Source organism: Galeopterus variegatus, unplaced genomic scaffold (genome assembly GCF_000696425.1).
Source record: "Galeopterus variegatus unplaced genomic scaffold, G_variegatus-3.0.2 Scaffold681, whole genome shotgun sequence".
NCBI classification, from domain to species: domain Eukaryota; kingdom Metazoa; phylum Chordata; class Mammalia; order Dermoptera; family Cynocephalidae; genus Galeopterus; species Galeopterus variegatus.
This window is the reverse complement of record NW_007726792.1, coordinates 90,499-117,696: the sequence shown is the minus strand read 5'-3', so window position 1 is coordinate 117,696 and position 27,198 is coordinate 90,499. Positions and strand designations below refer to the sequence as shown.

Sequence of the window (27,198 nt, the reverse complement as noted above, 5' to 3'; positions counted from 1 at the left end):
CTCCCGCCGAGGGTTCGGATCCCACATACAGACCGGCCGCTCACTGGCTGAGCGAGGTGCGGGAGCAACGCCGAGGGTTGCGATCCCGTAGCCGGTCCCGGTCCGGTACGGGCGCGACACTGAGGGTTGCGATCCGTTGCCGGGCACAAAAAAAGACAAAACGGAAAAAAAAAAAAATTTTTTTTATTTCAATGTTTACTTGTACATTTTCATGGGGTACAGAGTTTTGTTTCAATACGTGCATATACTGCACAATGATTCACTTAGGGTAGACAGCACAGTTTTGTACACATTAGTCCACCACTTCACCTCCCCCTACCCCTTGGCCTCTGGTAACCATTATTTTCTCTACTTCTGTGGGAATGAGAATCACGTTTTTTAGGTTCCACATGAGGGAGATCATGCAGTATAGTCTTCTCTCCCCAAATACAATTTTATATCAAAAATTATACTAAACAATAAAATAAAGGTAAAGAAGCCTGACAAGTTTCTAATTTGCAGCATGATAATTATTTCAAAGCTTTGTTTGAAATATCAAAAAAAAATCTTTGCAATTTTTTTCTCTCATTTTTCTTAGTGTCCCTGTTTTTGTTGGTGTCCTAGAACAGAGGTTCTCAAAGTATGATCTCTGAACCTGCAGCATCAGCATAAGCTTGGAAATTGTTAGAAATGCTAATTCTCAGGCTCCACCCCAAATCTACTGAATCAGAAATTCAGGGGGTAGGGCCTAGCAATCTGTGTTTCAACAAGTCCTTCAAGTGATTCTGAAACACTAAAGTTTGAGAACCATTGCCTCAGACAGATCCTTGGGCAGCCCACTGCACTTTTTCTCAAACTGGCTGTTCATTAGAATCTCCTGGAAAGCTTTATAAAAATACCAGTGCTGGTACTCTATGTATCTAACTCCACAGATTCTAATTTATTGGTCAGGGGTAGGCCATGAAATCAGTACTTTTTAAAAACCTTGCAAGTGATTCTAGTATGTCAACCAGCACTGAGAATCACTAGCAGCCAGCTCTAGTGAGGCTTGATCAATTGGGGGTGGGGCAGGTAAGGAAGGGAGGAGGGCAGCTTGCTTCTTCAGTTTAGGCTGAAGAGGATGAGCAGGAAAATAAAGATAGTTCAGAAGAATGTTTAAGCAGGTTTGAAATAAAATGTATTTAAAAGTAAAATGGTGAAGAGGAAGAATTATGGTCAAACCGTAGTCTTCAGGGAACATTTTGGGCAGTGAGCATTTTAGACTGAATAAAAGAGAAATTTTAGAGAAAAGTGGTGGAAGACAGTCAGAAATAGTACAACTGAGATAAACTAGGCTTAAAAATTCCTTCTGGAACTATATTTGTGCTCTGGAACCCTGTCATACATTTGCATTCTGAGCCTCTAAACTAACATTGTTTACTCCTTAAAAAAAAAAAATCCTGGAAAGGGACACCAAAATGTGTTTGTTTAATTTTGCTATTCTCCACATTGTGTTTTGTTGTACACTACCATAAGATTCATTATGGTCAGGCAAAGTCTGGGTGAAGGCAACATGCTCTCGGAAGGGCGAAAGCTGATTGGATAGTAATTATCTTCATTACACACACAACAGCCAACTGAAGGAAACCAGGAATATCATTTTAGGCTTTTTAAAGAATTACAGGCATAAAAAGAAAATTTGAGAAATGGATTTTTCTGGTAAAAAAATTCATTTTTAAAAAGAACCTGATTTTTAAAATTTATTTCATCATATATTTTTATTTGATATGTTCATATTTTGGATGAGTTGAGGCACTGAAAATAGAAATGAGTTTTGAAATAAATGGTGAAGGAAGGAAATCAAGTAGCCAAGGTGGTGATAGAAAAAAATGCAAAAAATAAGGAAAAAGATATAGTGAAAGGATGGAAGGGGACTGGGAGTGGATCAGTAAAAATGTCTGTTTTGTTGACTGCTATATCTACAGCAACTATAGATACTCAATAAATATAGTGTACTTGTTGACTGAAGGGATGGCCTCCAAGTATACCTTCAGTTTTATGTACCAGGATGCTATAATTATTGGATGATTGATACATTAACACATGAAATTTTAAACATTTTTTTATGAAGCGCTTTCCAACTACACTGTGACAGGTATTATAAACTTTCCTAGACAAGGTGTGGCCCTTTCCTACCAAATATTCCAAAGAAATGGAGATTGAGACAAGAGTAAATCCTCAGAGGAGCTGGCTATTCTGATCCCTTTCACTCCCAGATAAAGTGCTCCATTTCGCTTCCCTCAAAACTAATCCACCATTTATGAATTACTATCCTGTGGGGCCATTTTTGAATGGGGGTTCGATAGTAGGACGATCTGGCCAGCCAATTTTCATCTGAAACCCACTCCCCAGATGTGTCTCCAAGTACCGTATCCTATATAGAGACTCCATTTTTGAATGGGGGTTCGATAGTAGGACGATCTGGCCAGCCAATTTTCATCTGAAACCCATTCCCCAGATGTGTCTCCAAGTACTGTATCCTATACAGAGACTACAGCACAGAAAAATACTTATGGCACATTGAAGTCCATCTTGAATACGTTCTGAATGTCCCAAAGCCCCATGTCTCGCTCACCAAGAATGCCACCCAAACACCCAGATACTAGAGGTGAGCATGTGTCTGAGGGGCACAAAGGAACAGCAAGAAAGGGCTTCTATTTTCTTCAGAGTTTTGGTGGGTTCACCTCAGAGAATAAATCCCTAGGATGAAGTGGAAAGCATCCTACAAGTGAGAGCTCATTTCTTTCATTATTCTCTGGAAAAAGGAACGGTGGAGTGACTACGCTATTCTTTACGATTTTTATTCCAAAAAGAAAAGGGCAGGTTCAAAGTGAGAAACTTCCCTTGTAACATATGGCTTTTGGTTTTATGCTTGTCTCACAATATTTTTAAATAGTGTGTCCTGTTTTTTATTTACTGATCAAGCAAATATTTACAAAGCTCCCCGTACACTGTCTGGTACTGTGGTAGGCTCCAGGGAACAACAGTGAACAAACGCCCTGATCTCAAATGTTTATAACAAAGTGGAGACAGAATCTAATAAACAAATACGTAAAATATGTAACATAGCAGGTGGTTATAAATGCTACGAAGGGTAATAAGGGCAGCATGGGAGATGCGCAGTAACAAGTGCTCAAAACCCAAACTTCAGTGCTATCAAAAAATATTCTACTCCCCACCCCGCCAACCTTTTTGTTTTTATTTTTTTGCCCTTGCAAGCTGTGTGCTGAAACAACTGGTGCCTTCCGAAGCCCCTTTCTTAGGTTGTGTCCTCCCACCTTCTCTGACCAGGCACTTTCACTGGCTACTCATAAAAATCATAATATTATGAGACTCCAAAATAACTCTAACCCCTCAGAGCCCTACCCGCCGTCCCCCTCTCCCCTCAGCGCCCTCAGGCCGGCGTGCCCGTGGGGGTCTGTGGGGGCACCAGGGGGGACTCAGCAGAACACCCCACGCTTTCGGTCTGAGGGCTGCGTACCCCACCGCCTTCTCACTTAATGACTTCTGAGAGAAGAAAAGAAATCATGTTGTAAGGACCCACGGAGAACTTGGATTCATACCAAATTTGAGGGTAGCATAAAATTTAATCAAACCTAAGGAATAAAGCACTAAAGGAGTCGGAGTAAGTGAGGGCAGATGGGAGCTTTCTACTACAGCCGCACGAACGTGGATGAAACCGTAGTGACGACCAGTACAGATTTTCCTTCCTTTATCTGGAGCGGGGACATCGCCAGCGGTTCCCGCGCTCCCCGTGGAAGGCGGGCCGCGGCCATTCAGGGGCGGCCCTTTCGTCACAGCTCACTTTCCGCAGACAAAGCCGCCTTGTGCGTCCCTCTGCTGCTCCCCAATAACCACGTTCGGTCCGGCAGAAGAAAGCCAAAGCTTCTGCTGCCCGTCAGGCGGCCAGACGATAGCGGCGGCCTGGCGGTGCAACGCCGTCATCTTTGTTTCCCTCCGCCCTCACAACGAAGTCTGCAGAAACTCTCCTCGCTTGTGCCTTTCGAGCGGGAAGGAGCGTTGGCGGCCACCTCCGCTGCAAGGAGGCGGCGTGCTGAGCGCCTCGCCGTCTTCTCTCGAGCGAGCGGAGGCGGCAGCCGAGGGGCGGCCTTGAGCGCCCGCTGTCTCGCGACGCCTCGCCCCCTCGGGACTCCGCGGCCTGGCCGGGAAGTAGCGCCGTCCGCGTGCGGAGGGAAACGCCTGAGGCGGCGCGGAGGGGAACTACCGGCGTGGAGGGAAACTACCGGCGTGGTGAGGCAAGGCTAACGCTCGGTTATAGCCATGCGGTGACGCGCCCACAGAAGCGCTGTGGAGACTCCTGTCTTCCTGCGTCGGGTCCCCATTCGGTGGCGGCCTCGGAAGACGGCTGCGATCCCGTCTCTGCACTTGCGACTAGCCGCTGCGAGCGTCTCAGCTGAAGCGGGCAGCCCCGGAGGCCGGCTGCACGGCTGGGGCGCCTGGGGGGGCAGCGGCTCCGGCCTCGCGTGCGCCTCAGCCTCGCGCCCGCCGAGCCCTCAGCCCGGGCCTGGGTTTGGAGTGTGCGACGCGCCGTTTCCGGGGCTGCATGTCTGCCCGAGCCCGTACCTCGCTACATCGCCAGGCTCCATCTGTCCCCTCAAGCTTGACAACAGGTGCCAACAGGTCGACCGACTGGCAGGAGTCTGCCGGGTGCTCCCGCCTAAACTGAAACGCTGGGCGCGCCGAGTCTCAGTTTCCTCTACTGTGAAACAGGATGGTTGTGAGGCTTCGAAGTAAAATGATGCAGGTAAAATTGCCTAACAGGGTACGAGTCCAGTAAGTTCTCCATCGTGTAGTAAGTATTAACACCGTGTTAATTCACGCAACAACATGCATGGATCTGAAAAACATTATGCTGCGGGGGTGGGGGACACAAAAGACCGTGGTCTGTCTGATGCCATTTATATGAAATTCTAGAAGAGGCAGCTGTGATGATAGCAGTTGCCTGGGGAGGGACTGAAACAGGGACAGAACAGAATGCAAAGGAGCGGGAGGGAACTTTTGGTGGGTGAGGGAACAATTCTATATCTTGAGAGGAGTGGTGGTTCCATGACATATACAGCTGTCAAAATCCATGGACTGTAGCCTCTAGATGGGTAGAGTTTATTATAAATAAATTATAAGAAAAATAATTTCCTCAAAGAGTTGGGGAAGAGAGTTAAAGATGGTAGTGGGTAGGAGTAGTGGAGGAATAAGGGATAGGTTGGTGGAAAACAAGTACAACTTACAAAATCTGAGAGCTAAATCCGTGCTCTCTCTGAATCAAGTGGCTTATTCTGGTCCTCTAAGAACCAGTGAACACCAGCACTAGGGATAGCTCATGTCCAAGAAGGATATACTGTACCAGACTCAGTTTACTCATCTCTCCAGATTTGCTTAACACATCAGCTACTTCCACCCCTGCCTTAGCCTCTTGCTCATTGTTGGAGGCCGGGGCTGCCCTGCTGTGGCTTCCCCTCTTGGTAGCCTCCCCATGGGTAAGGGTCAGGCTTCAACACTGCCTCCCTGACACACGCTGTGATGGTGGGATGCTTTGGCTGCTCCGACCCGCCCAAGGCTCAGGTGAGAAACTAAAGTACAGAATGCTCTTGCTTCCCTGGCAATTGCCTGGAGGGGTCAGGTGCTGCACCCAGAGGAGTGGGAGAGTTAGAGCTTCATGAGCAAACTTTCACCAAAGGGGACAGAAAGCAAGAAGTAGCCAGCATATAAACTCCTCTCCCTCCCATCTAGACAGTCTCAAAGTGTGGTTCTGCATGGCTTGTCTGGAAGCTATCCTTTGGGATTGAGCAGTCAGCTATATTTTCTTGTGAAGTTGTTTTCAGCTCAGTGAAGTTGTCTCAACACCACTTTGTATTTCCCCTCAACCTTGATGCCCCGGGATTGTGCCTCCTAATAAAGTCTTAGCACTTAATCTTGGCCTCAGTCTCTGCTTTCTAGGGAATTCTTTAGCAGCTTCTGGGTTTTATGTCTGTGCTTCCCTGAAAATTTCATAACCACAGTAACGGACAAAATTAGAATTTTTTTCTTTTCCTGTTTTGGCTCCAGCTTACTGTCCCACTAAAGTTCTATTTTAAAAGGCAGCCAGTTGAAACCAGTGCTGGATGCATAAACTTTTATAGATGTGTCCCTATTTAAAGTTGATGGAGATAAAAGTTTGGGCTTCCATTTATTGGTTCCTAGTGGTGGTTCCTCTCAAGTAAATTCCTAGAGTATAGGCTCTTACATGTTTTAAACATTTGGAAGTTTGGAAAACTTGAGATGCATGTGGGTGCAAAACAGAAGACACTTTGGATCGTGATCATAAAGCTGTTAGTCTGGGGTTCTAGTTACATGTTTTAGGTTCATTCACAAAACCATGTTCTGTCTTTCCTAAAATCATCAGAGGCAGATATGTTAAAGCCTTTTAAGTGACTTCTGGTTCACAGTGCTTTGCAAAACAATTTTTATTTGCATTATTTTAAGTATTAAAGACTTCAGTAAGTTTGTGTTTTTAATGATAGCAACCACTGGGTTGCTTGGTGGCGTAGTACTGTTTATCGTTAAAGACTTCAGTAAGTTTGTGTTTTTAATGATAGCAACCACTGGGTTGCTTGGTGGCGTACTGTTTATCTCAGGTTTGTCAGGCCTTTCTCTAGGCTTCCCTCCCACCTGACTTGCCAGCCATCTGTCACTTGATCAACAGTGATTGGAGAAAGGAATGGCCAGGGTTATATGTCAATCAGGACATTTCCACTTTTCTGACCACAAAAGCCTCCCTTTCTTGACAACTTAAAAATGGTTATGTAATCTACAAACACATGAATCTGATGATTTCTGCTACATACCTTGGCAAAGGTCAGACCTGCAAATCTACCTTTCTATTGGCTCAATTTTTTTTTTTTACTAGAGATTTATTTTCATTGCTTATAATTCTGGCCTTTCAGAGCACTTAAAAATTATTTTAAAAAAAATGTTCTGCCTTTATCCACATCATCGTAGTGAATTGGCTTTTGCAGGGAAAACTTTGTCATACTCCCTACCATGGGAACCATTTTTAATCTTTGTATTTGAAAAATGTTTCATCTGAGATTAATTTCAGTTGCAAGCAAAATTGAAGCCAAGCTGTACCCGTGTTTAAACACATTTCACACACAAAAAATTTAAGAATGTCTTGGGTTACAGACATGCAGTATCAGAGGACATCACAATAAACAAATGTGAGAGCTCCTCTTTAAATCCTAGCACTTGATTCTTACCAAATATAAGAGGGAAGATATTGTTGGGTAGTTGTGCAGATTTTTTATTATATAAATAGGCATTGGCCCTTTCAGAATAGGTCATAATAAGCTTGCTGAAATTGTATTGCCATTACTCATTTTTAGAATTCTTTAGAACTTTGCCACAAGAGTCTGAGTCACTTTCTCTTAAAAGACATACATCATCAGTGATAACAAGTCTTCCTCCTCTGAGAGCAGATTTAATTATTTATAAATACTCAAAAGTAATTTGAAACAACAAGCTTAGTATTATTGTTTAGCAGGGAAAATTTGAGCTACAAAGAATAAAAATAAGTGAACTGAGTAATACTTTTTAAAAAATGAAAATAAACTTCAAGAAAAAGAATTAAGGAAAGATTGAAGCAGAAATTAATCAGTTAGAAAACAGTAAAATTATTGTTAATTGCTAATTCCTAAGTTAATTTTTTGGAAATATTTGGAATATTGCTAATTCCTAAGTTAATTTGGAATATTTCTAATTCCCGAGTTAATTCTTTGGAAAAAAGATCAAGAAAATGGAGAAATCTCTGACAAATCTATTTAATACAAAGGAAAAAAAAAAAAAGAGAAAACACAAAATTATGAAGGAGAAAGAGCAGACATGGAAACTTTTTAAAAAATTGTATGAGACTACTGTGTGAAGTTAGCCATTTGCTAATATGTTTTTTCCTGGAAAAACATAAATCACCCATACTGAGTCAAGAAATAGAAAAACTAAGTAGATAAAAGCCAAGAAGGAAATGAAAAAAGGCTTCATGCCTAGAGATTTTATAAGCAAATTCTTGTAAAATTTGAAAGACATATAATTCCTTTTCTAAATTCATAAATATATTAAAATTGAATTCATTTGTTTTTATGAATTAAACAATTATTATAAAACCTATCAAAAATGGTCCAAAATTATACTAAAAAAATATAAGCTCACGTAAGAAACCCAATGCCAGAATTCCCCCCAAAATACCAGCACATTAAATGCAATAAAGTCATTTTTAACATGATTAGGTAGGTTTTATCCTGGAAATGGCAGGATATTTTTATACTAGGAAAATAGTTGATACAACAAATCACGTATTTAGGCCATATAAGGAAAAAACCTTATTTCAACAGGTGATAAAAGTTTAATACCTACTCCTGATTAAAACAACTAAATAATAATAAAACCCTCTTAATATTAAACCAATAGCCAACATTATATCTTTTTAAAAGATTTTAGAAAAGTAATAATGCTAATGGTAAGACTGCCAAACTGTAAGGAAGGAGAGGTGTAAGGTTAATTCCTCAACTCTCAACCTCTCATCACCACTCCTCATTCTTTCTCCCCACAGGTAACATCTATTAACAGTTTCTTACATATACTTAACAGAAAATTTCCATGCACATAAAAGCATATGAATAGCCCCTTTGAGAAGCAAAACAAAACATAACATGGGATCATACTATACATATTGTCCTGCACTTGCTTTTTATATTTTATAAAGAACCTTGGACATCTTCCCACATCAACACATAACAGTTGAGTACAATTAATATGAATGAACTATAATTTTTTGCTCATCTATTGGGGACCATTTGGACTGTTTTCTAGTTTTCAGCAATTACATACACTGTTACACGGAGCATCCTTGAATGTCTTTGCCTATTGGTGCTGGTGTACTTGTAAGATTAATGCCAAGCAATGGAATTGGAGATTGACATTTGGATAGATATTTCCAAATTAATACCAAAAAGACTGGATTAATTTGTTATCCCACTAAAAGTGTATGCAAAAATGTTGATCATTGTTGGACTAGGTGATGGGCACATGAGAGTTTATTATTCAGTCTACTTTTGTGCATATTTTTAAATTTCCACACTTAATGATATGACAGAGGCATTCTCATTAAAATCAGATATAAAGATGCCTGTTGTCACCACTATTATTTAAAGTTATGCTGAAATAATTCCATAAAAAAAGAAATAATAGGTAAAATATTGCAGAGCAGTTGAAAAATTGCCTTTATTTGCAGACAATACTGCTGCCTAGAAAACTTGAGACCTGATTGAAAAGCTGTTATAAAATAACTGTTAGAAATCAAGAACATTTCCAGTGGTCCAGCAATAAATTCTGTTGGGAAATAGAATTTTTAAAAAAATTCTATTTACATACAAATAATGTTGGTAAGAACTGTAGGGAATCCACATTAAAAAAAAATGAAAGCAAAAGGATTTGTATAGAATGAAAAATATGTTATGCTCCTAGATAAATATACCTATTTATTTACATTTTTAACTAAAATTCCAATGAGACATTTTTAGAAGTTGAAAAAATTAATTTTCATGTGGAGGAAAATACAGACTAGCCAGAATACTCTTAAAAAGGAAGAGTAATAACAGGAGATTCACTCTACCAGATGTTAATACATATTATAAAGCCAGAATAATTACAATGATATTGAACTACTGAGAAAAGATTGACACATAGATTAATATTTCAGAACAGATAACCCTGAAAGAAAATTCAATATGCCTATAAATGAAGCATCACTAATGGAGAGGACATGGATTATTCGATAACTGGTACTAGAAAAAGAAGCCAACTATTTGAGAAAAAAAAAATCAGATTAAATTCTCGCATCATACAATATACCGAAATACATCCCATATGGGTTAAAGAGGTAAATTGGGAAATGAAACTGTAAAAGAACTAAAAGAAAATATAAGTGAATATTTAAGTGACTTTTGGATGCAAAGAACTAACCACAAAACAATGAAATAAATTATATATATATTTACCTGCCTAATCATATAGAGCACTTGTATGTCAAAAGTTATAAACTATATTAAATAATTATGGCAAAGTAGAAATATATTTGTCATGAATATCATAAAATGGGAGAGTTAGCAATTATTTGCACCCAGGTCCTTAACAGCACTTTTGAAAGAAGGAATCACAAAACCTTTTGGGCAACAACAGCATCATTATGTCATGGCCATAAACACAGAGGGAAACACTTTGGAGAAGAAAATTCATTTGGGAGAATCACTCACTTATCCCATATTTAGAATGTTAAGTTTTTGTTTATGTTTTGCTTTGTTCCCACCTCGTTTTCTGTGCACTGGAGACAGTTGGATTACAAATGCTTTTTTTGTCAAGTTTCTTTTTCAGAAGCACCACTAGAATATTGTACTTCTTGTGTCCTCTGGAAGAGGTTTAATTGATTGATCTCATTACAACACCAGAGTTAGATACCCTTACCATCCCCTTTTCCAGATAAGGAAAGATGTATTTTTTTGTGGCTTTAAGCAGAAGTAGTCAGCAAACTGGAAAATCAACATAAATTATTCAAAATTTATTTTTTACTTTAGTTATTAAAGATGAAGCCAAGCAAGTGAACACCATTTAGAGAAGTTAAAAGTACCTGCCAATCTCAAAAGATGTTTGCTCAGCCAGGAGTCTCACATCCCGCCCCCATCCTTAGCTGTCACAGACCACACCCGAGGGATATAGCCCAGCTTTCAGCAGTGCCCAAATGAGAACAAGTATTAGAGGCCTCGGGCTGGACAGATATGAGTCTGTGAGGAAATACCCAGACCTCAATGGGAAACACCGTCTGATAACTGCACGTGTGCTAGCTCTTACTGGAGGCTTAAAACTGGGACTGTTCTAAGGTGGTTCTGATCTCATAATATGCATGAGTCATCTCATGTAACCATCAGCAAACAACCAAGGTATTTAGGTACTGTGATAATCCCCACTTTCCACATTATGAAACTGAAGCACAGAAAAATTAAGTAGTAGCTTGCTGAAGTTCACACAGCCAGAAAATGGTAGAAGGTGTATTTGAGCCAGGCAGACAATTGGAGCTGAAGCCCAGACTTCTTGGCCACATAACGCCCATAACTATGTACAAAGCCCTTTCACACACAGGAGTCCATTTGACCCTCACAACCTCTTTGTGAGGTCAGGAAATATTCTCCCCAATTTACACTAAGGTAGTAGGAATCCAGAAATGGATTATTGGAAATAATAATCATTTCTAAAATTGATCTGAAAGAAACTGACAACAGAACATGGATAGATATGTGATAAGGAATGACTGGAGGGAAAACAAGGCTTAAAAAAGTTTGGATCAGAGAAAAAAGTGCCCTGAATTTTAAATAGATTAAACATAAGGAGGAGAAGGGAGCTGGGGAACAGACAAGAGGAATACGGCAGGAATAAAAATCATACCAGTTCCTGAGCCAGCAAGGTCTATAATGATGCTAGATAATAAACAGTGAAAGAAATCATATCCATAGCATTCTCATTATTTTGGAACCAATCTACCTTCCTGAAATATTCCTATTTCATGACACAGTCTAAGAATCCTGTCGTTAATTTATGTCTCTTTATTTACATGGCGTTTGTTAGTTTAGATAACAAGATTAGAAGTGTGTATAACCTCCCAGAATGAAGTTCCCATTTAACAATAGGATTTTCACCTAGTTTTTAAATAAAATCATGATAATGAAGTGTACAAAATACTTTTAGAATTTGCTTTCATAGAAGTAAAACCCTATCAGTTAACTTCTGACCTTGTTGCTTGGTTTTTTTATGCCATTATTTTTTAATTCTGAAATATTGTGAATACAAAGGAACTTCACAAGAAACATGTATGTACCGAGAAACTTATTTTTATAAGATGATTCATGTTAAATGCACTAGAACTCCATCTATTTAAAAAGTAGAAAAATAAGAATCCTTCTGCTATAAGACTGTTACCTATTCATTTATCTGATTTTAAATCTGATTTGATAGATACCAGAAGAGATGCATATATTCTATTCATACTTCAAAATGTTTAGTCCTCTGGAATTAAAAATCGATATGCATCATCAACTACAAGGGAAATTATTTTTCCTACTGTAATAATTTTAGCATTATTCTCAAGTTTTATGCAATGTTAGTATCATAGTGTCATAAGATTTATCATAAGAACATTGCCTCTTTAGTAGAAATGTTTTCATAAATAAATTTTCATTTAAATCCTCTCTCAAAAGTGAGCAAATTCCATGTAACAGCCCTTCCTAACTTCCCTTGCCTGCTCCAAAAACGAATTCTTTCCTTCTATAACTCTTTGTCATCAAAATCCTTCAGTGACCTGTAGCAACCAAACACATTTCCAGTATTTGATCTCAAAAAGTTAAAAGAAAAAATTGGAGGATTGTTCAGAGCGAAATATTTTGGCTATGCCTCAGGGGGGGAAAATAAAAAGCGCTCTTAATCCATGATTGTAACATTATTTTTTTTTTTTTATTGCCAGTGTTGGCATGAATGAAATATAGGATGATTCATCCAATGAGAATTTGAATGCTGGTGGAAGACTGTGCAGAAAATCCAGGTGAGTTGAAGGAGAAAGAGATCAGGGACTTGTGAGGAAAATGCAGTCAGAAAATGAAAAGAGAGGCTCTTATGAATACAGGAAAACAAACATAGCCTGTTTGAACTCTAATATTTAAAGCCTGCTAAAGGCCAGTGACATATGACACCACGATGGGAGAAAAGCCGAGGGTGAAAAGTTTCTACACTGACTATTAAATAGATGTAACTCACTGATGAGTATACCCATGTGCAGTTTTAATTACGCAGACATCTGTTTGGCAAAGGGTAGTACTAAATAGGGATCAAATACACAGATCAAATTACGTGGAGAGGGGAGTAGAGAAGACATTCATGAGTCAGAAAGGAGAGCTATCGGCCAGGGAAAATCAATCCCGGCTTTACATCTCACCAACAGAGAAGCAATTATTTTAGATGCAGGGCTGGTTAGCATCCTAGGTCATGAATTTAATTAAATAACCCTCGAGTGGCAGAAAACAGAACAAACCACTGTATTTAACTGTCAGTAAAACATGCCGCAAATAAATGGTCCAAATTCCTCCTCTTTTCCTTCTCTCTTTCCACATAGATTTGCTGTAGTTTTTCTTAAATTCACAACTCACTTCCCTTTCCTAATTTAGCCTTTCCTTCCCAGTGGCATCTGATAAATTCATTTAAATAGATGGCTTGAACCAGAGGGAGGGTTTATCGCCAAAATTCTCACAATGGGATTCTTGGGAAAATGGGAAAAGGGGGGGGGGGTCAAGGATTAAGTCACCATTTTATTTCCTTCCTTGGGCTTAATAAAAAAGCTAATAGTTCACAGAAATATCCTGGAATCAGAGAAGACTCTATAGCCCTCTTGTTGGCCATTAGTTGGCACCTTAAAAGATAGCTAAGGCAGGAGACAAAAAACAAAGGTTCAAGTTGTTGGAGCATGAACTGCAGGAAATGGCCCTAAGCAGAGAAGAAGGGAAAGAGAACATTCAATTGCTTTTGAAAAGAATAATTAAAAAACAACTTCACTCAGTTTGGCCCCTTGCAGCCCCGCACCCACCTTGCTGAGCTCCAGTCTCTTGCCCAGAGCTGATTCTGGGCAGAAAGTTGATTGTCTTTCTAGCCTTCACCCCATCTCTTTGCTCAGCTCCCCTTCTTCCTTCCCACCACTTTCCTCAGCAACACCGCGATTCTTCCAGAGCCCAACTCAGATCCACAGTTTTCCTCCAAAATGCTTTTCTTCTGTTTGCAAATAAAAACCATCTGGGGAGAAATTAAGTAAAAGTGTAAGTTTACTGGAAGGACACTCAAGTGTCTCAAGGGATCCAAGGAAGAGTTCAACAACTAAGCCTCCCTCTTACAGGAAGAACTGGCCCAAGGCAGGTCCCGGGACTTCAGAGACTGAAATCCATCACTTCCTCCAAAGGGCTGCCATTAATGACTCAGCTACCAACTCCCAATCACTGTAGCTCTGTTTAAATCTAAAATTCTTGGAAGAATCTGATTGGCACTCTCTGTCACACACACACACACCTAACAGTATGTAGTCAAACTCAAGCTGTTGAATAAACTCTGAAAATCATCTACAGTGTGGGTTCATTCATTGTAAACTGGTCCTTTTTGCTACTGTTTTAATGTCCTAAGAAGTACTTCAGGCACTGCTAACCTGAGTTGATGTGGCTGGCAGTACAGTCAGATTCCAGTGCCCAGTGTAAACAGACAAAGTGCCAGCAGCCCTGACAGAGTAGAGCTTGAAAAGAGCTTATTCTTGCTTGGGCAAGCAACACTTTAAAAGTGTCTTGGCCAAAGTCTCCTCAAGGGTTGCCAGCAACCAGGATAGCTTGTGGAACTCTGCAGCCTCATTCATTCATTCAATAATTATCTCTTGATCTCTTACTGAGCACCCAGCAACTATATTAAGTGTGCTGGATACAAAGATCAATAAAGTATGGTTTCTGCCTTCACGGAGCATAAACCTAGGTCTGTCTCATGTGAGCAACAATCTAAGGGCTTCTTAGAATAATTTTTCATATGAATATGAGTTTTTTAAATTCTCATGCCCCCTGGGATGAGAAACCTAAGGATTTTGCCTGAACTGTGAGGCAGTGTCATTGTTAAGGTTAAGATTTCACTCGTATTCATTAGGCCACAGGTGAGAACTGAGATGGCTTCATAATTAACCACCGCCAGTTGTCACTTATTTTTACGATGTGACTTGAAGGGTCTGATGTTGGTGGGTGTGGGTTTACTTTATGAAAAATAGCTGATATTTTCTTCTCCCTCTCAACCAAATAGATAACTGAGCATTAGTTAATTTTTTAAAATTCTAGCTGTTTCTCCTAACCTCAGGTGGGAGCACAGTTTGGGAGATGGTAGCAACTCCCAGAGGAAAGACAGGAACTTCTAATTAGCAGAGGCTGTGAAGCAACAGAGAGTCTATCCAGGGTTTTATGTGCAAAGGGTCTGGAACTTTGGTTTGGGTTTGATCTGAGAAAATTTGATGTTCTGGTGTGGTTGGATTCCAATTTGAAGTAGTTACCTAAGTGTTCTTGATTTTTTTTTTTTTTTTTTGGTTCAACTTAAGGTGTTAATTTTAAGATTTGGCAAATTATTAAGACTCATTCTGGTTGTGAGTGAGGATTTAATTCAGTTCATATCTATGGTAAGGATATAAAAAGTGTGACTGAAAAATCGCAGCAGCTGGAGGACAAGTGCATTGCTCTTGACCCTGAAGAGGAGATACGGGTGGAGCACTAAAGTATTTATTATGGTTCATCCCTTGTGCTGCTCAGATCTCCTTGCTTCTTACAGTAAGTTCACCCACCTAGTAACCAGAAATTCCAGGGTTCTTGTTTGCCTTTATTACTAGGGAAACTTACAAGGTTGGTGGGAAAACTATCATCGCAGCAGCTGCAATAGATCTCAAGGCTGAAGTAACTGATATTTCATCCCTCTTATCTACCACTTTCCTCCCCGCTCCTTCCCCCACACCCCCATACTAGTGTCACCTCAGCCTCAGCTAGCAGCCATGCTGGTCTAGGCAGATTGCCTGGTGGGGTAACCCAGACCCTCATCTCATCCAAGAGTCTTAGTCCCTGGTCACCGTGCATACCCCAGACATGGCTTCTGTTTTTGTCTGTGTACTGTTAAAACTAGGCATGGAAGCATCAAGAGACACCTCATTTGATCATCTGTGTGCCAAACGTTCTTCCCTCCCTGCATTCTGTAACAGCCGTACCTCCTCCTGATGATCAAAATCAACGATCTTTGCTAGTATAGTGGCTCCTTTCCTGTGGTCTCCTGGCATGAAGAGACTGAAGTGACTGACTGGCAGCTGTTGTGTAAAGTATAATGGGACTCTATCTACTGATGAAGTATCACCCCTCTGGGAAGCAAGACCTCTTGACCCATAGAATCTAAAATTTAGGTGACAGGAAGCACAAATTCCCCAGATGTACCAATGGGAATATGAGTAAGCAGGGTCATGCCTACTCCCCGCCATAGTTCCTGGACCCATGTATTCTACCTATTGGGGACATAGCAGCATGTAACGGTCGTTGATTTCAGGTGGCATCTCAACATTGTAGGGTATCATCTCCAACGTGGAGCCTCAGCTGTGTCTTTAAGAGGCCATTCCACCATTCTATCATGTCAATGACTTAGGAATGGTGCAGTATGTGACAGGACTAGAGGAGTCCTCTGGTCCAAGGCAGTGTTACATGGGATCTTATGTCAGTGGATCAAGCATTCTTTTTTCTTTGACAGCTGGCCAGTACAGGGATCTGAACTCTTGATCTTGGTGTTATTACACCGTGCTCTAACCAACTGAACTAACTGGCCAGCCCTGGATCAAGCCTTCTTAAGTCCTTGGGTAGTAGAGCTGGCTGAGGTTCCGTGGATAGGGAAGGCAAACTCATACCCAGGATATATAACAATCCCAGTTAAGATGAGTTCCTGCCCCTTCCAGGGTGGAAATCCACTGAAGTCAATTTACCTTCAAATGGTTGGTTAACGTCTCCTTGAGGCTGGTGCTATATTGGCAAGTCAGTGCTGGTCTTTGTTATTGACAGTTAGACATCTGGTAGCAGAAGTAGCTGGATCAGCCTTGGTGAATGGAAGCCCTGTTGGGCCTATCCATAGCCACCATTCCTGCCACCATGGCTATTCCATTCATGTTCCCATTGTGCCAGCACTGTAGTAGCTAGTGAGAGACAGGCTGATATACATGGCTGAGTCATGTTATTTAGTGCCTTTTTGGTAGTGGTTGCTTTGATGGGTGGTAACATGTGACGCAGAGTTCTTCACGCTTTGTATCCATACCAACCTTTCTCCTTCTAAGCCACTTCCACTCCATTCACCATTGTCCATAAGCCTGTTTCTTATCTTGAGACACTCTTCTTTCCACACAAAGTAGATGACCAGGTGCATCACCAGGAATTTTGCCTATTGGGAAGATTTCCCCTCATCACTCTCTTTCAAGTTTACACTAGGTAGAATTGTAATATAGCAGCATCCATTTTTGGCTTGCACTTTTCTGATGAGCCAACCCATCTGTTAATGAAGGTTGACCTTTTTCTTCCTTCATCAGTTAGCCATAAGGGACACCCCCCCATGCAGGCATATTTGTGAGCTGAGATAGTTGTAAACACCAATGCAGTAGTAATGGATGACATGCAGATCTGGGCCACCAACCAGTAGTAGTGGATGACATGCAGATCTGGGCCACCAATTGGTACAACTTACTTGTGTCTTCTGGCCCTGCTCATGCCCGGTCCTGTATCTGCCACTTCCATTTTATGATGGATTTCTTCTGGGTCAACCCAACTTTATGACTTGGTGGATCAGACAGAACCAGCTCATGAGGATATCTCTGGCTGCATAGTTACTTGATGTCCTGTGGTCAGATGCTCCATCTCAATCAGGGCCCAGTAGTCTGCAAGAACTTCTTTTTGAATGCTATGTAGTTTTTTACTACAGATGACATGGCCTTGCTCCGGAATCCCAGGAGACTATGCTGCGATTCTTCTACTGGGATTACCAATAACTCTCCCTGGCATCCACAGATCCCTCTAATACCATAAGATCTGCTGAGGAATATGTCAGGGCTTCTTGCAATAGTGTCTAGACCTACTGCAGAACTCTGTCACTGGTAAAAGGATTGGGACAATGTTCTGAAGTGCTGGGGAAATAACTGAATACATTTGCTGAAGTGTTTAAGACTTTGTCCTCATAGGGACCAGCCTCTTCTTCAAATAATGGGTTCCAGATCTGAGAATTGACTCAGGTCTGAAAACCAGGCTAGTGAATGACTATCTACTAGGGCAGCTGCCCTCAGCCTCCTGACCATTCATTCTTGATTTATTTCTTATAAATTGATACCCTTGTTGACTTATAAATTGATACCCTTATTGACTGCCCATTAATCTTGCCTCTAGAACACTGAATTCTATTAACCATCTTCATAGCTCTCTGTAGATTGGGTCCCTAAATGCCACATCAGTTTTGCCACTCTTTGAATTAATTGCACACACCTTGCTTATTGGCAGTTAAGTACTGCCACCTGGCCTCTATTATTTCAGGTTCCTATCATCCTTATTTCTATTAAGGAGCCCAGTTCTGTTACCATGTCTCCTCCATTCTGGTCAACCGTGGCCTACAGAAGAGAACCTCCACTGAGATTCTCAGTGATTGTTACCCTCTTAACAATGCATTCCTTACCACTTTGGTAAATGGTGTATCCTCTGGGGTTTCCTCAGAACACAGTCAGCTGGTGGGTCTTCCATCTCCACATAGGATATGCACTCTAGCACAACCACCTCTCCGAGCCATTCCATACCATCTTCCAGTCTGCCATGGGAGTTGTGTGTGTGGCATTTTCACTTTACTTACCGTGGGCTGTTGCTTTCTCCAAGCTTCCAAGAGCCATCCTAGTACCTGGGGTTCTTGCCAGGGTGAAAGATAAATCCTGTATCCTGGGAGAACGCTCCCTTTATCAATAAGGTTTCTCTTATCCAACTTTACTCAGTCTCCTCCATGATTGTACTACTAGGTATGAAAACAAGCCAAATTTTTCCTTTTGTGTACAAAAGGGTACTATAATCATCCCTTCAATAAAGACTATCTGGCTGGAAGAGAGGGTCACCTATTATATCCAAGCCTACATTCTGAGATGAAGATGGGTGAATGGAGCCCAACAGAATTCTTGCCAGAGATCTGCCATCTTGCAATACTGATATTAGTATACTATTTTTGATCCAATTTTAAAAGACAAGATGAAAAGTCTATATGGGTTATTCTAAAACATGCTTTGCTTTTACATACATAAAATATGTCCCCTAATTTGGTCTTACATCCAGTGTTTATAAATGCAAGAGAAATGGCTTTATTACCTCTGCTCACTTAAATTTCGCTTTTATTATCGAACATACTCTTCTATGGGGAAAGTGGGAAGTGAGGAAAGAAGTGGGCACAAGTGTTTCCAGGCTTTATAATAAAATGCTGATTCTTTTTATTGAGATCAACTTTAACTCTGATTTTTTTTTTAATGAATTTCTTCATACACTAGTATTGTTTATCTGGAATTTTATTCCAAACACCATTTACAAAAGTGAAAAGAAAAGTAGCAAATATAATTTATTGAGCACATAGGCACACAGTTGTGCAGGTTGCGTACTACACAAGGGCACCAGCACTTCTGAGGGGGCATAGTTCACATATGAGACATCACAGATTTGCATATTTATGAAGAGAATTTTCCAGCAGATGGCAGTAAAGTGTCTTGCTGTAACAAAATAAGACTATTACAATAATTTCTGCCAGATGGAAATAAAGTGTCTTGAGGACTGGGCAACTTTTTCTATTTATACAAAGATATCACATAGACTAATTGTGGCACTGCTTACTATGTGCCTAGTCCTGTGCTCACTCACCCTCATTTAATCCTCAGGATCCTATGAAATTGGTGCTATTAGTAATTTGCCCAAGGCCACTGACTCAGGGTGTATAACAGTTTTGGGATTCTAATGTAGGTCTCTTTAACTCTAGACTCTGTACTCTTCCACACTACACTATGATATTTCAGAAAACTAAGACCTAGGGACTTGAAGAGACTTGACCGTGGTCATAGGCTAACCAGGCCTAAGTCATTCATTAGCAACCCTGACTCTCAGCCCAACCTGCACTAGTTCTATTATGTGCTTACCACAGTGCTGGGTGACACTGGGGACTGGAGAGAACAAGGCACATCTCACTCATTTAAGAAAAAGGCTTGGAAGGAATTTTCTTCATAGCTCTCTGTGGATTGGGTTCCTGGATGCCACATCAGTCTGGCCACTCTTTGTATTAATTGTACACACCTTGCTTGTGACAGTTAAGTACTGCCACCTGGCCTCTCTTATTTCAGGTACCTATCATCCTTATTTCTATTAAGGAGCCCAGTTCTGTAATGATGTCTCCTCCACTCCAGTCAGTGAAGAAAAAAAATGGGAAGTGAAGAAAAAAAAAAATGGGTTAGTGAAGAAAAACATGGAAAAATGATGACATTCTCTTAGGTACTCTAATTACATTTATTTGATTTAAACTATACATGCTACAGAAATATGAAAAGAAGAGAACTCTATCTAGGTTACAATAGTTCTCAAAGAGTTGGACTTTAAATAAATACTTTAAATAAACATTTATCATCCATAATTTATAAATTTAATATTTTAGTATAATTTTAGCAAGAGTACATTACCATAAGTTCTATATACATGGGAAAAATTAGAGGCTTTTTTTAATGTATAAATATCTATACCAAACCACACTGAAATAATGATATATTAGTATAATTTTTTTTTTCTGGCATCTGGCCATATGGAGATCTGAACCCTTAGAACACCGAGCTTTAACCAACTGAACTGGCCAGCCAGCCCTTGGTATAATATTCTTGATTCAGCACTCAGTTTAAAATATACTATAAAAAGTATATCAATCATGAATAAAAAGAGCCCATTTATAAATAATTTATACTGATCCCTAATTTACTGAAGAAATACTTTTCCCTAAACCCACTAACATAAACACATAAAAAAAATGAAAACTCCATCTTCTGTGAAACAAGCAAACTGCTGTAACTTTTGCTTTTTATTTAAAAATAACATGTATAGCATGAATATATTTTTCCAAAATTTGTGCTAGCTGTATAAAGGCTTAGAGAGCTATTTGGAATTATGTTAAATTGTTAATGACAATTCTTTTCTGGGTTGAGAGAGCTGGAATAATGTTTTTATTTTTCCTTTATCCACTCATATATTGCCTAAATTGTTTAAAAGATTACTTATTGATTTTTACAAAAATAATAAAAAAATTCTTTTAAGCAATATCACTGAATATGTGTCTAATTTTATGGCCTATCAAGACCTCTCAAAAACAACTATTCATATTACCAGAAAAATAAGTACATGGATGAATCAACAGTCTCTAAACCAACTTGGTAAATGCAATACTTGTAGTAAAGACTGTCGTTTGATCCTTTCAATCTCTGAAAGAAGCAGAATAGCTACAAATCAATATTTTCTAAACAGTGAATTTTGTGGCAGAATAAGCCACAGTGCACATAAGCCTCAGCATTTGCTAGCACCTATCTTAATCGACGGTTGGCTATTTGAAAACACAACAGAAAAATTCTTCATTCTTTCAAGGTTAGTTTCTAAACTTGACATCTTAGATTGGAGATGGCCTCACCCAGGAATTTAAGTTCAGGGTCTATGTTAAGCAGGACCTCAAATCAAGTTTAGAAACAAGCAAATCTTTCATCCGTTCTTTAAGGGAAAGGTTTTCAAGGTTAGTTTCTAAACTTGACATCTTAGATTGGAGATGGCCTCACCCAGGAATTTAAGGTCAGGGTCTATGTTAAGCAGGACCTCAAATCAAGTTTAGAAACAAGCAAATCTTTCATCCGTTCTTTAAGGGAAAGGTTGTTCTTTGAGAGGAAAGAGTTAGAAAAACAGGTCAACGTCCTATAAATATGAGGTTGTCATTTGCTTTTACATTCTAAATTAAATATGTCTGTTTTGTGTGCAGTGTCTTGTGCCTATTCCACTTCCTGTGTCTAAGCAAATGTGATTATATTAGAAAACTCCATGAGGGCAGGAAAAGTGTTTTTCCTTTATCATAAATCATCTGGCTTAAACTCCACTATCTAAGAGTGTGAGGCCTGGAGGATACTGCACAATTGCTGGTCAGAATGTATAATCTGTCATTAATATGATTTCCCATAAATCACGTCAGATTTTATATAATGGAATAGTTTACAAAATTGTTACATGCATCCTTGCAGGTTATTTTCATAAGCATCTTATGAGTAAGCTGAGCAAGTATTAACACCCTCACTACCTAACAGAGTAGTGACTAGAACCCAGGTTTCCAGCATCTCTTTCCTGGCACCACTGATTTCACCTCTTTCCATGACAGTTGAACCGACCAAATCTATAATAAGGGTCAACCAATTCTGAAATCCTAAAAATTATTGTTCATATAAGTTAAGTAAGAGATCCTAATGATAGTTGAATTTTAAATAAATTGCCTAGTTTGGGGCACAGAGAATTAGAATTGAAAATAGGGGTGATAATATCAGAGAATATCATCAATGAGACACTATTTTTGCTGTAGCACAAATGGAAAAGATTTTATTTTTTTTAAATCTCACAACAAACTTTTCAAGAGTAAAGAAAGCTTCATTTTGCTTAAAATGTTTTATGTCAAGAAACATTTCATAGCATAAATATTCCAAAATGCTTATGATCAAATTATAACATCCACCTGAACACTCTTAAATATTTGATTACTTTCTTACCTTAGTACTATTTGATAAGTATGAAATGATGTGTGAAGTAAAAAACATCATTCAAGTATAAAATACACTGGCAAAAATACATGATAGGAAATTCATCATTCCAATAGTCTAAATGAAGAAAGATGAAAACTACTTTTATTTTCTCAGATTGTTAAAGAGTTCATAAGACAAGCTGGGCAGTCAGGAGGAAGAGAAGAGAAAGCCACAAAAATGGGAATAAAAATTACATTTTCCTATGCAATGAGTCAAAGAAATTGCTACAAGGAAACAAAATCGGCCCAAGTAAGTATTAAAAAATGAAATCACTAGCAATACTAGCCTGACACAGGGCAAAAAGAAATGGGGCAATTCAGGGTATGATGAAGTTTTGAAAGACACAACAAAGTTATACACTGTTGAGAAATGATGATGACAGAGAGGAATCCAGAAATTACCAAAAATAAATGGGTAGGATCCTTGAGGGGAGAAAAGAAAGAGTCCAAGAAAGAAACCCGAAAGGAGCCGGACTAGAAACATTGTGGCCTAGGGGCTCTTTGGGCTATTCACCTCCTCTTCAGGCCTCCAGGAGAGATTACCATGAGTAATATCCCCCGTTAGATCAAAAGACATACACATACCAACTAACCAAGACTCTTAAATTCAATCACATATTCCCCAGTCAGAAACACACTAGATACGAAAAATGAAAGGGACAAGTCTAATGCTGTTTTTATTTAAAATTTTATTGAAACCTCCTTTGATTCCTTTACAGCTTCCTAAGTGAAAATGCATGTAAAGTCAGAGCCTGATGGTATTCTCAAATTATTCCTTAAGTTCCTGAAAATGTGACTACTGAAACTTAGGAAAGTGAAGCTAGACAAGGGAATACCGAGGACCGATTTTACATGCCTGCTTTCTTGTTCATTCATGAGCAGAGCTAGACTAAGAAACCTCAATGAGAATGGAAAGCATGTCTGCAGGAGTATAACACTTAATACTGACTTCTACACTCTCCAGCCCCATGAAAGGTAAGGAAAACTTCAGGAAGGGTGAAGAGAAGAGAGCTCTGAAAACTTGTAATAAAGAGAGCCTTCCTAAATTCTTAGGAAAACCTGACAATTTATTCATAGATTCTGTGTGTTAAGGTAATGCATTTAGGTAACCAGCATCAGAGTCTTTCAAGTGTCCTGTATTCCTGGCATCAGTTTCCTCTTCCAACAATTTCCTTTCTATATCCCACTGTGTAATTTGCAAAGCCAGTTTTCCTTGCCTATGCCTATGAGGAATCGGCCAAAATAACTACAAATTTTTGAACACCATCTCTCATCTATATCTAGTTGGATGGGTGTGTATGTGGGGGAGTGGTAAGAGTGTGTGTGGTTTTTAACAACAATAACCAATGCCTAAAAACCCTTTAATGTTTTTTAAAATCTATCTTTAGAGCAAATCATATGCATGCAAATGACCATAAACAGTTCCTCATATTCATGCTACTAGTTTTTAAAGTATTATATTAATTTAGAAAATACTATCTAAAGGTATTTCACATTGAATAAATCTAGAATGTACTTAATTCAAATACTTAGAAAGAGCATTAACAACTGTTGCTCCTAAAATCTCTGCTGTGAATTCGAGTATAAAAATATAATTTTACTTAGTTAGTAAGTGGTTGATAGCTGTCCACCCTCTGCAGAAGTGTATCTGAAAATCCAGGGGAATAATACCTGAAAAAGAAAATTTGCTATTAGATACTTGTGAAAAGGTTCAGAACAGTGAGCACAAAAGATTCAAAATGAAGAGTTTATCTGAAATAATTTTGTGAGTGGAACCTCAACTACACCCTGAATAATTATGCTCCAGTAATGCTTTGTGCATGTGGTGGGAGATGATGAAGGGAGAGAACATCAACTCATAACACTGTGCTAGAGAAGCAGCAAAACATTTAAAGGATATAAACGTAATGGCAAAGGGGATGTTTTCCAAGCAAGAGACTTCACTCCAATGACAATATTTTATTACAAAGACTTCACTTTTATTATATCAAGTGACTGATGTTGCTTGAAGGATCATAGCTAAAAGATTTTTTTCATAAGTTAAACTACGCAGCCTATCATTACTAATCAACTTCTGCATTCTGTTTGCCTCAGACATCACTTTCAGTGTCTGTTAAAACAGATCTGATCTGGGAGTATAACTCACATTGAAGAACTATTTAATAAGTGGTTTATAAATATTCATATCATACAAAACTAGAAAATTAATCATTTTCATTGGTTCTTAGGCATCTATAGTACTATAAATTTATTTTTATAAATTGAACATTTTATAAAAGATTTAGTATAAAAGTATTAAATATATTGATTGATACATTGCAGAGTACTTGATATGCCATGGAAATATTTTACATGCACATAAAAGTATGTCAAATAAAATTTGGCAGGCATTCTAAAATATAATAAATGATTAAAAAATATAAGGAAGTGTAATTTTAAAATTTCCAAAACACTCAAAATAATTAAGCTTCTGAAGGCATTTTCTCCAGATAAAAACCTAATGTTAGGGACTTGCTTTGTCCTTTGTTAGTTATCTTTATCTACGCTTGACTTAAAAACTTTCAAAATAATTAAGCTTCTGAAGGCATTTTCTCCAGATAAAAACCTAATGTTAGGGACTTGCGTTGTCCTTTGTTAGTTATCTTTATCTACGCTTGAGTTAAAAACTCATAATTTATATTACATTAATTTCTTCCACGAATTATTTAGTTAAAGTGTGCAAAACAGAGGTGTATCTTCTCAGTAGTGCACTCATAGGCAGTCATGTTTAAACAGATACATACATAAAAAGCTAACCTTAGGGAATGTTTCTATTCCAAAGGCCTCCTATCTTTGAAAAAATTGTCCTTCAACAGTGGATTTCTTCAAAGTATTCTTACACTGAGGAATTCACAACTGTTTCTCTGGTTTAGTCACAAATTTTAGAGTAGGTCTCACCTTCATAGGCCTTATAAATGTGTCAGATACCAGATAGGTACTTTTTATATAAATGTAAGAGGTAGATTTAAAAAAAAAATCTTTAAAAATTGTGTTAATACAGTAGCCTCTAGCCACATATGCCTACTGAGCACTAGAAATGTAGCTAGTATGTCTCAGGAACTAATTTTTATATTTAATTTAATTAAAACTTAAAAACTGACCTAGATTCAATTACTGGAAAATTTTAGGTGTGTTTGGAACAACTTGTGAGTCTGCTTTTTAACTGTAAATTTTATATAATTTAAAAACAGGTCAAATATTTCCGATAAAATTTAGCATCTGAATTACTGATGAGCTGGAAGTGATAAAATACCCACCAGATTTCAAAACTTAGTATAAAAATTATAAAATAAACTAATTAATAGTATTGATTATAAGTTGAAATTATAATATTTGGATATATTGGGTTAACAAAATATATCATTAAAATTTATTTATCCTGTTTCATTTTACTTTTTTAAGTGTGGCTACCAGAAAATTTGAAATTACGTATGTGGCTCACATATTATTTGTTGGACAGTGTTTCTTTAAAATAAAGGTCCCCAATAAATAAATTAGGATCTACCAATAATTCTTGAGGCTTGAACTGGCTGATTTCCAAGCTAATTGCCATACCTTTCTTCTCAAAGACCTCCAAGACTTAGTCTCCAGGATTCCCACAGGGAAGAAAATTTGCTCAGCACTTAAACTCCCCTCACCTCCATCAGCAGTATACACTTAGCACTATCTAACTTCCCATGAGTTCATACAGACCACTGTGTATTTCAGTATATAGACCCATAAATAAATATATCAAGTTGTCCATTAACTTTCAGAAAGCCCCATTCCAACTAGTCTATCTAATGCTAAGGAATTCAAAAGTAGCTTCTTATCAGGAAGAAGTTTTGAACCCTACATTAGCAACTAATGGCAGTTTAAATCTAACCAGAATAATCTTTATGTATCATTACTTTCTTAGGACTTCCTGAGCTAAGGGAGAAAAAAAATATGGTGGATCGTTCAAAACCCCTTCCTACTTCCCTTCAGAATGAGTTCATACCTGAGGAAGTTCTTCTTTCTTTGACCTATGCAGCCAATGCTGGTCCTTGTCCTGAAAACTTACTGCCTCCTAAGAAAATTAAAACTCCAAAGGTGCGTATAAACATGTAGAGTACTTGGAACATTATTTTCTGGTAATCCAGTTCATTAAGTATTTATTGAGTATATGTTATATATTCCAGATAGTCTTAAAACAATTTTTTTTTTTTTTAAAGATGACCGGTAAGGGGATCTCAACCCTTGGCTTGGTGTTGTCAGCACCACGCTCAGCAAGTGAGCTAACCGGCCATCCCTATATAGGGATCCGAACCCGTGGCCTTGGTGTTATCAGCACCGCACTCTACCGAGTGAGCCACGGGCCGGCCCTGTCATACTCCTTCTGAATGAACCAAAATGAACCTCCAAAAAAGAATGGGAAATTCCCTCCCTCTGGCTGTCAACCACTGCTATCCCAACTTACCTGTGTGCAGCCTTTAAGAATGTAAGTGAAGTAACCTTATACTGGACCCATGTAGGATATTGTTATGATACCAGAAATGTGCTGAATGGCAGACTGTGTGCATGCCCCCCTCCCAAATTAGATGTTTCCCAAAAGCCACTTCCCCTTCCCCAGCTTATGCAGAGATCCAGAGGACAAAGGAGTTCAAAAAACACCTTATGGCTGTGCAGTGGGCCAGGCCTAGAAAT

The 27,198-nt window shown here is 38.8% G+C and overlaps 1 protein-coding gene and 1 long non-coding RNA gene across 2 annotated transcripts in view; one reads left to right on the top strand and one right to left on the bottom strand.

The window, feature by feature from the left end:
• The first annotated feature begins 4,648 nt into the window (after nucleotides 1-4,648).
• LOC103589380 lies at nucleotides 4,649-14,113 on the top strand. The gene is made up of 3 exons (XR_550386.1): nucleotides 4,649-4,783; nucleotides 12,575-12,652; nucleotides 13,991-14,113. It is a non-coding gene; the product is annotated as an uncharacterized LOC103589380 (long non-coding RNA).
• Nucleotides 14,114-23,163: 9,050 nt separating this feature from the next.
• The window catches only part of SPAG6 (sperm associated antigen 6), a 69,559-nt gene continuing 65,524 nt past the window's right edge, over nucleotides 23,164-27,198 (bottom strand). The window contains exon 10 of the mRNA XM_008571331.1: nucleotides 23,164-24,165. Within this exon, the coding sequence (XP_008569553.1) occupies nucleotides 24,096-24,165 (70 nt within the window). The 3' untranslated portion in view covers nucleotides 23,164-24,095. The remainder of the gene's footprint in view (nucleotides 24,166-27,198) is intronic.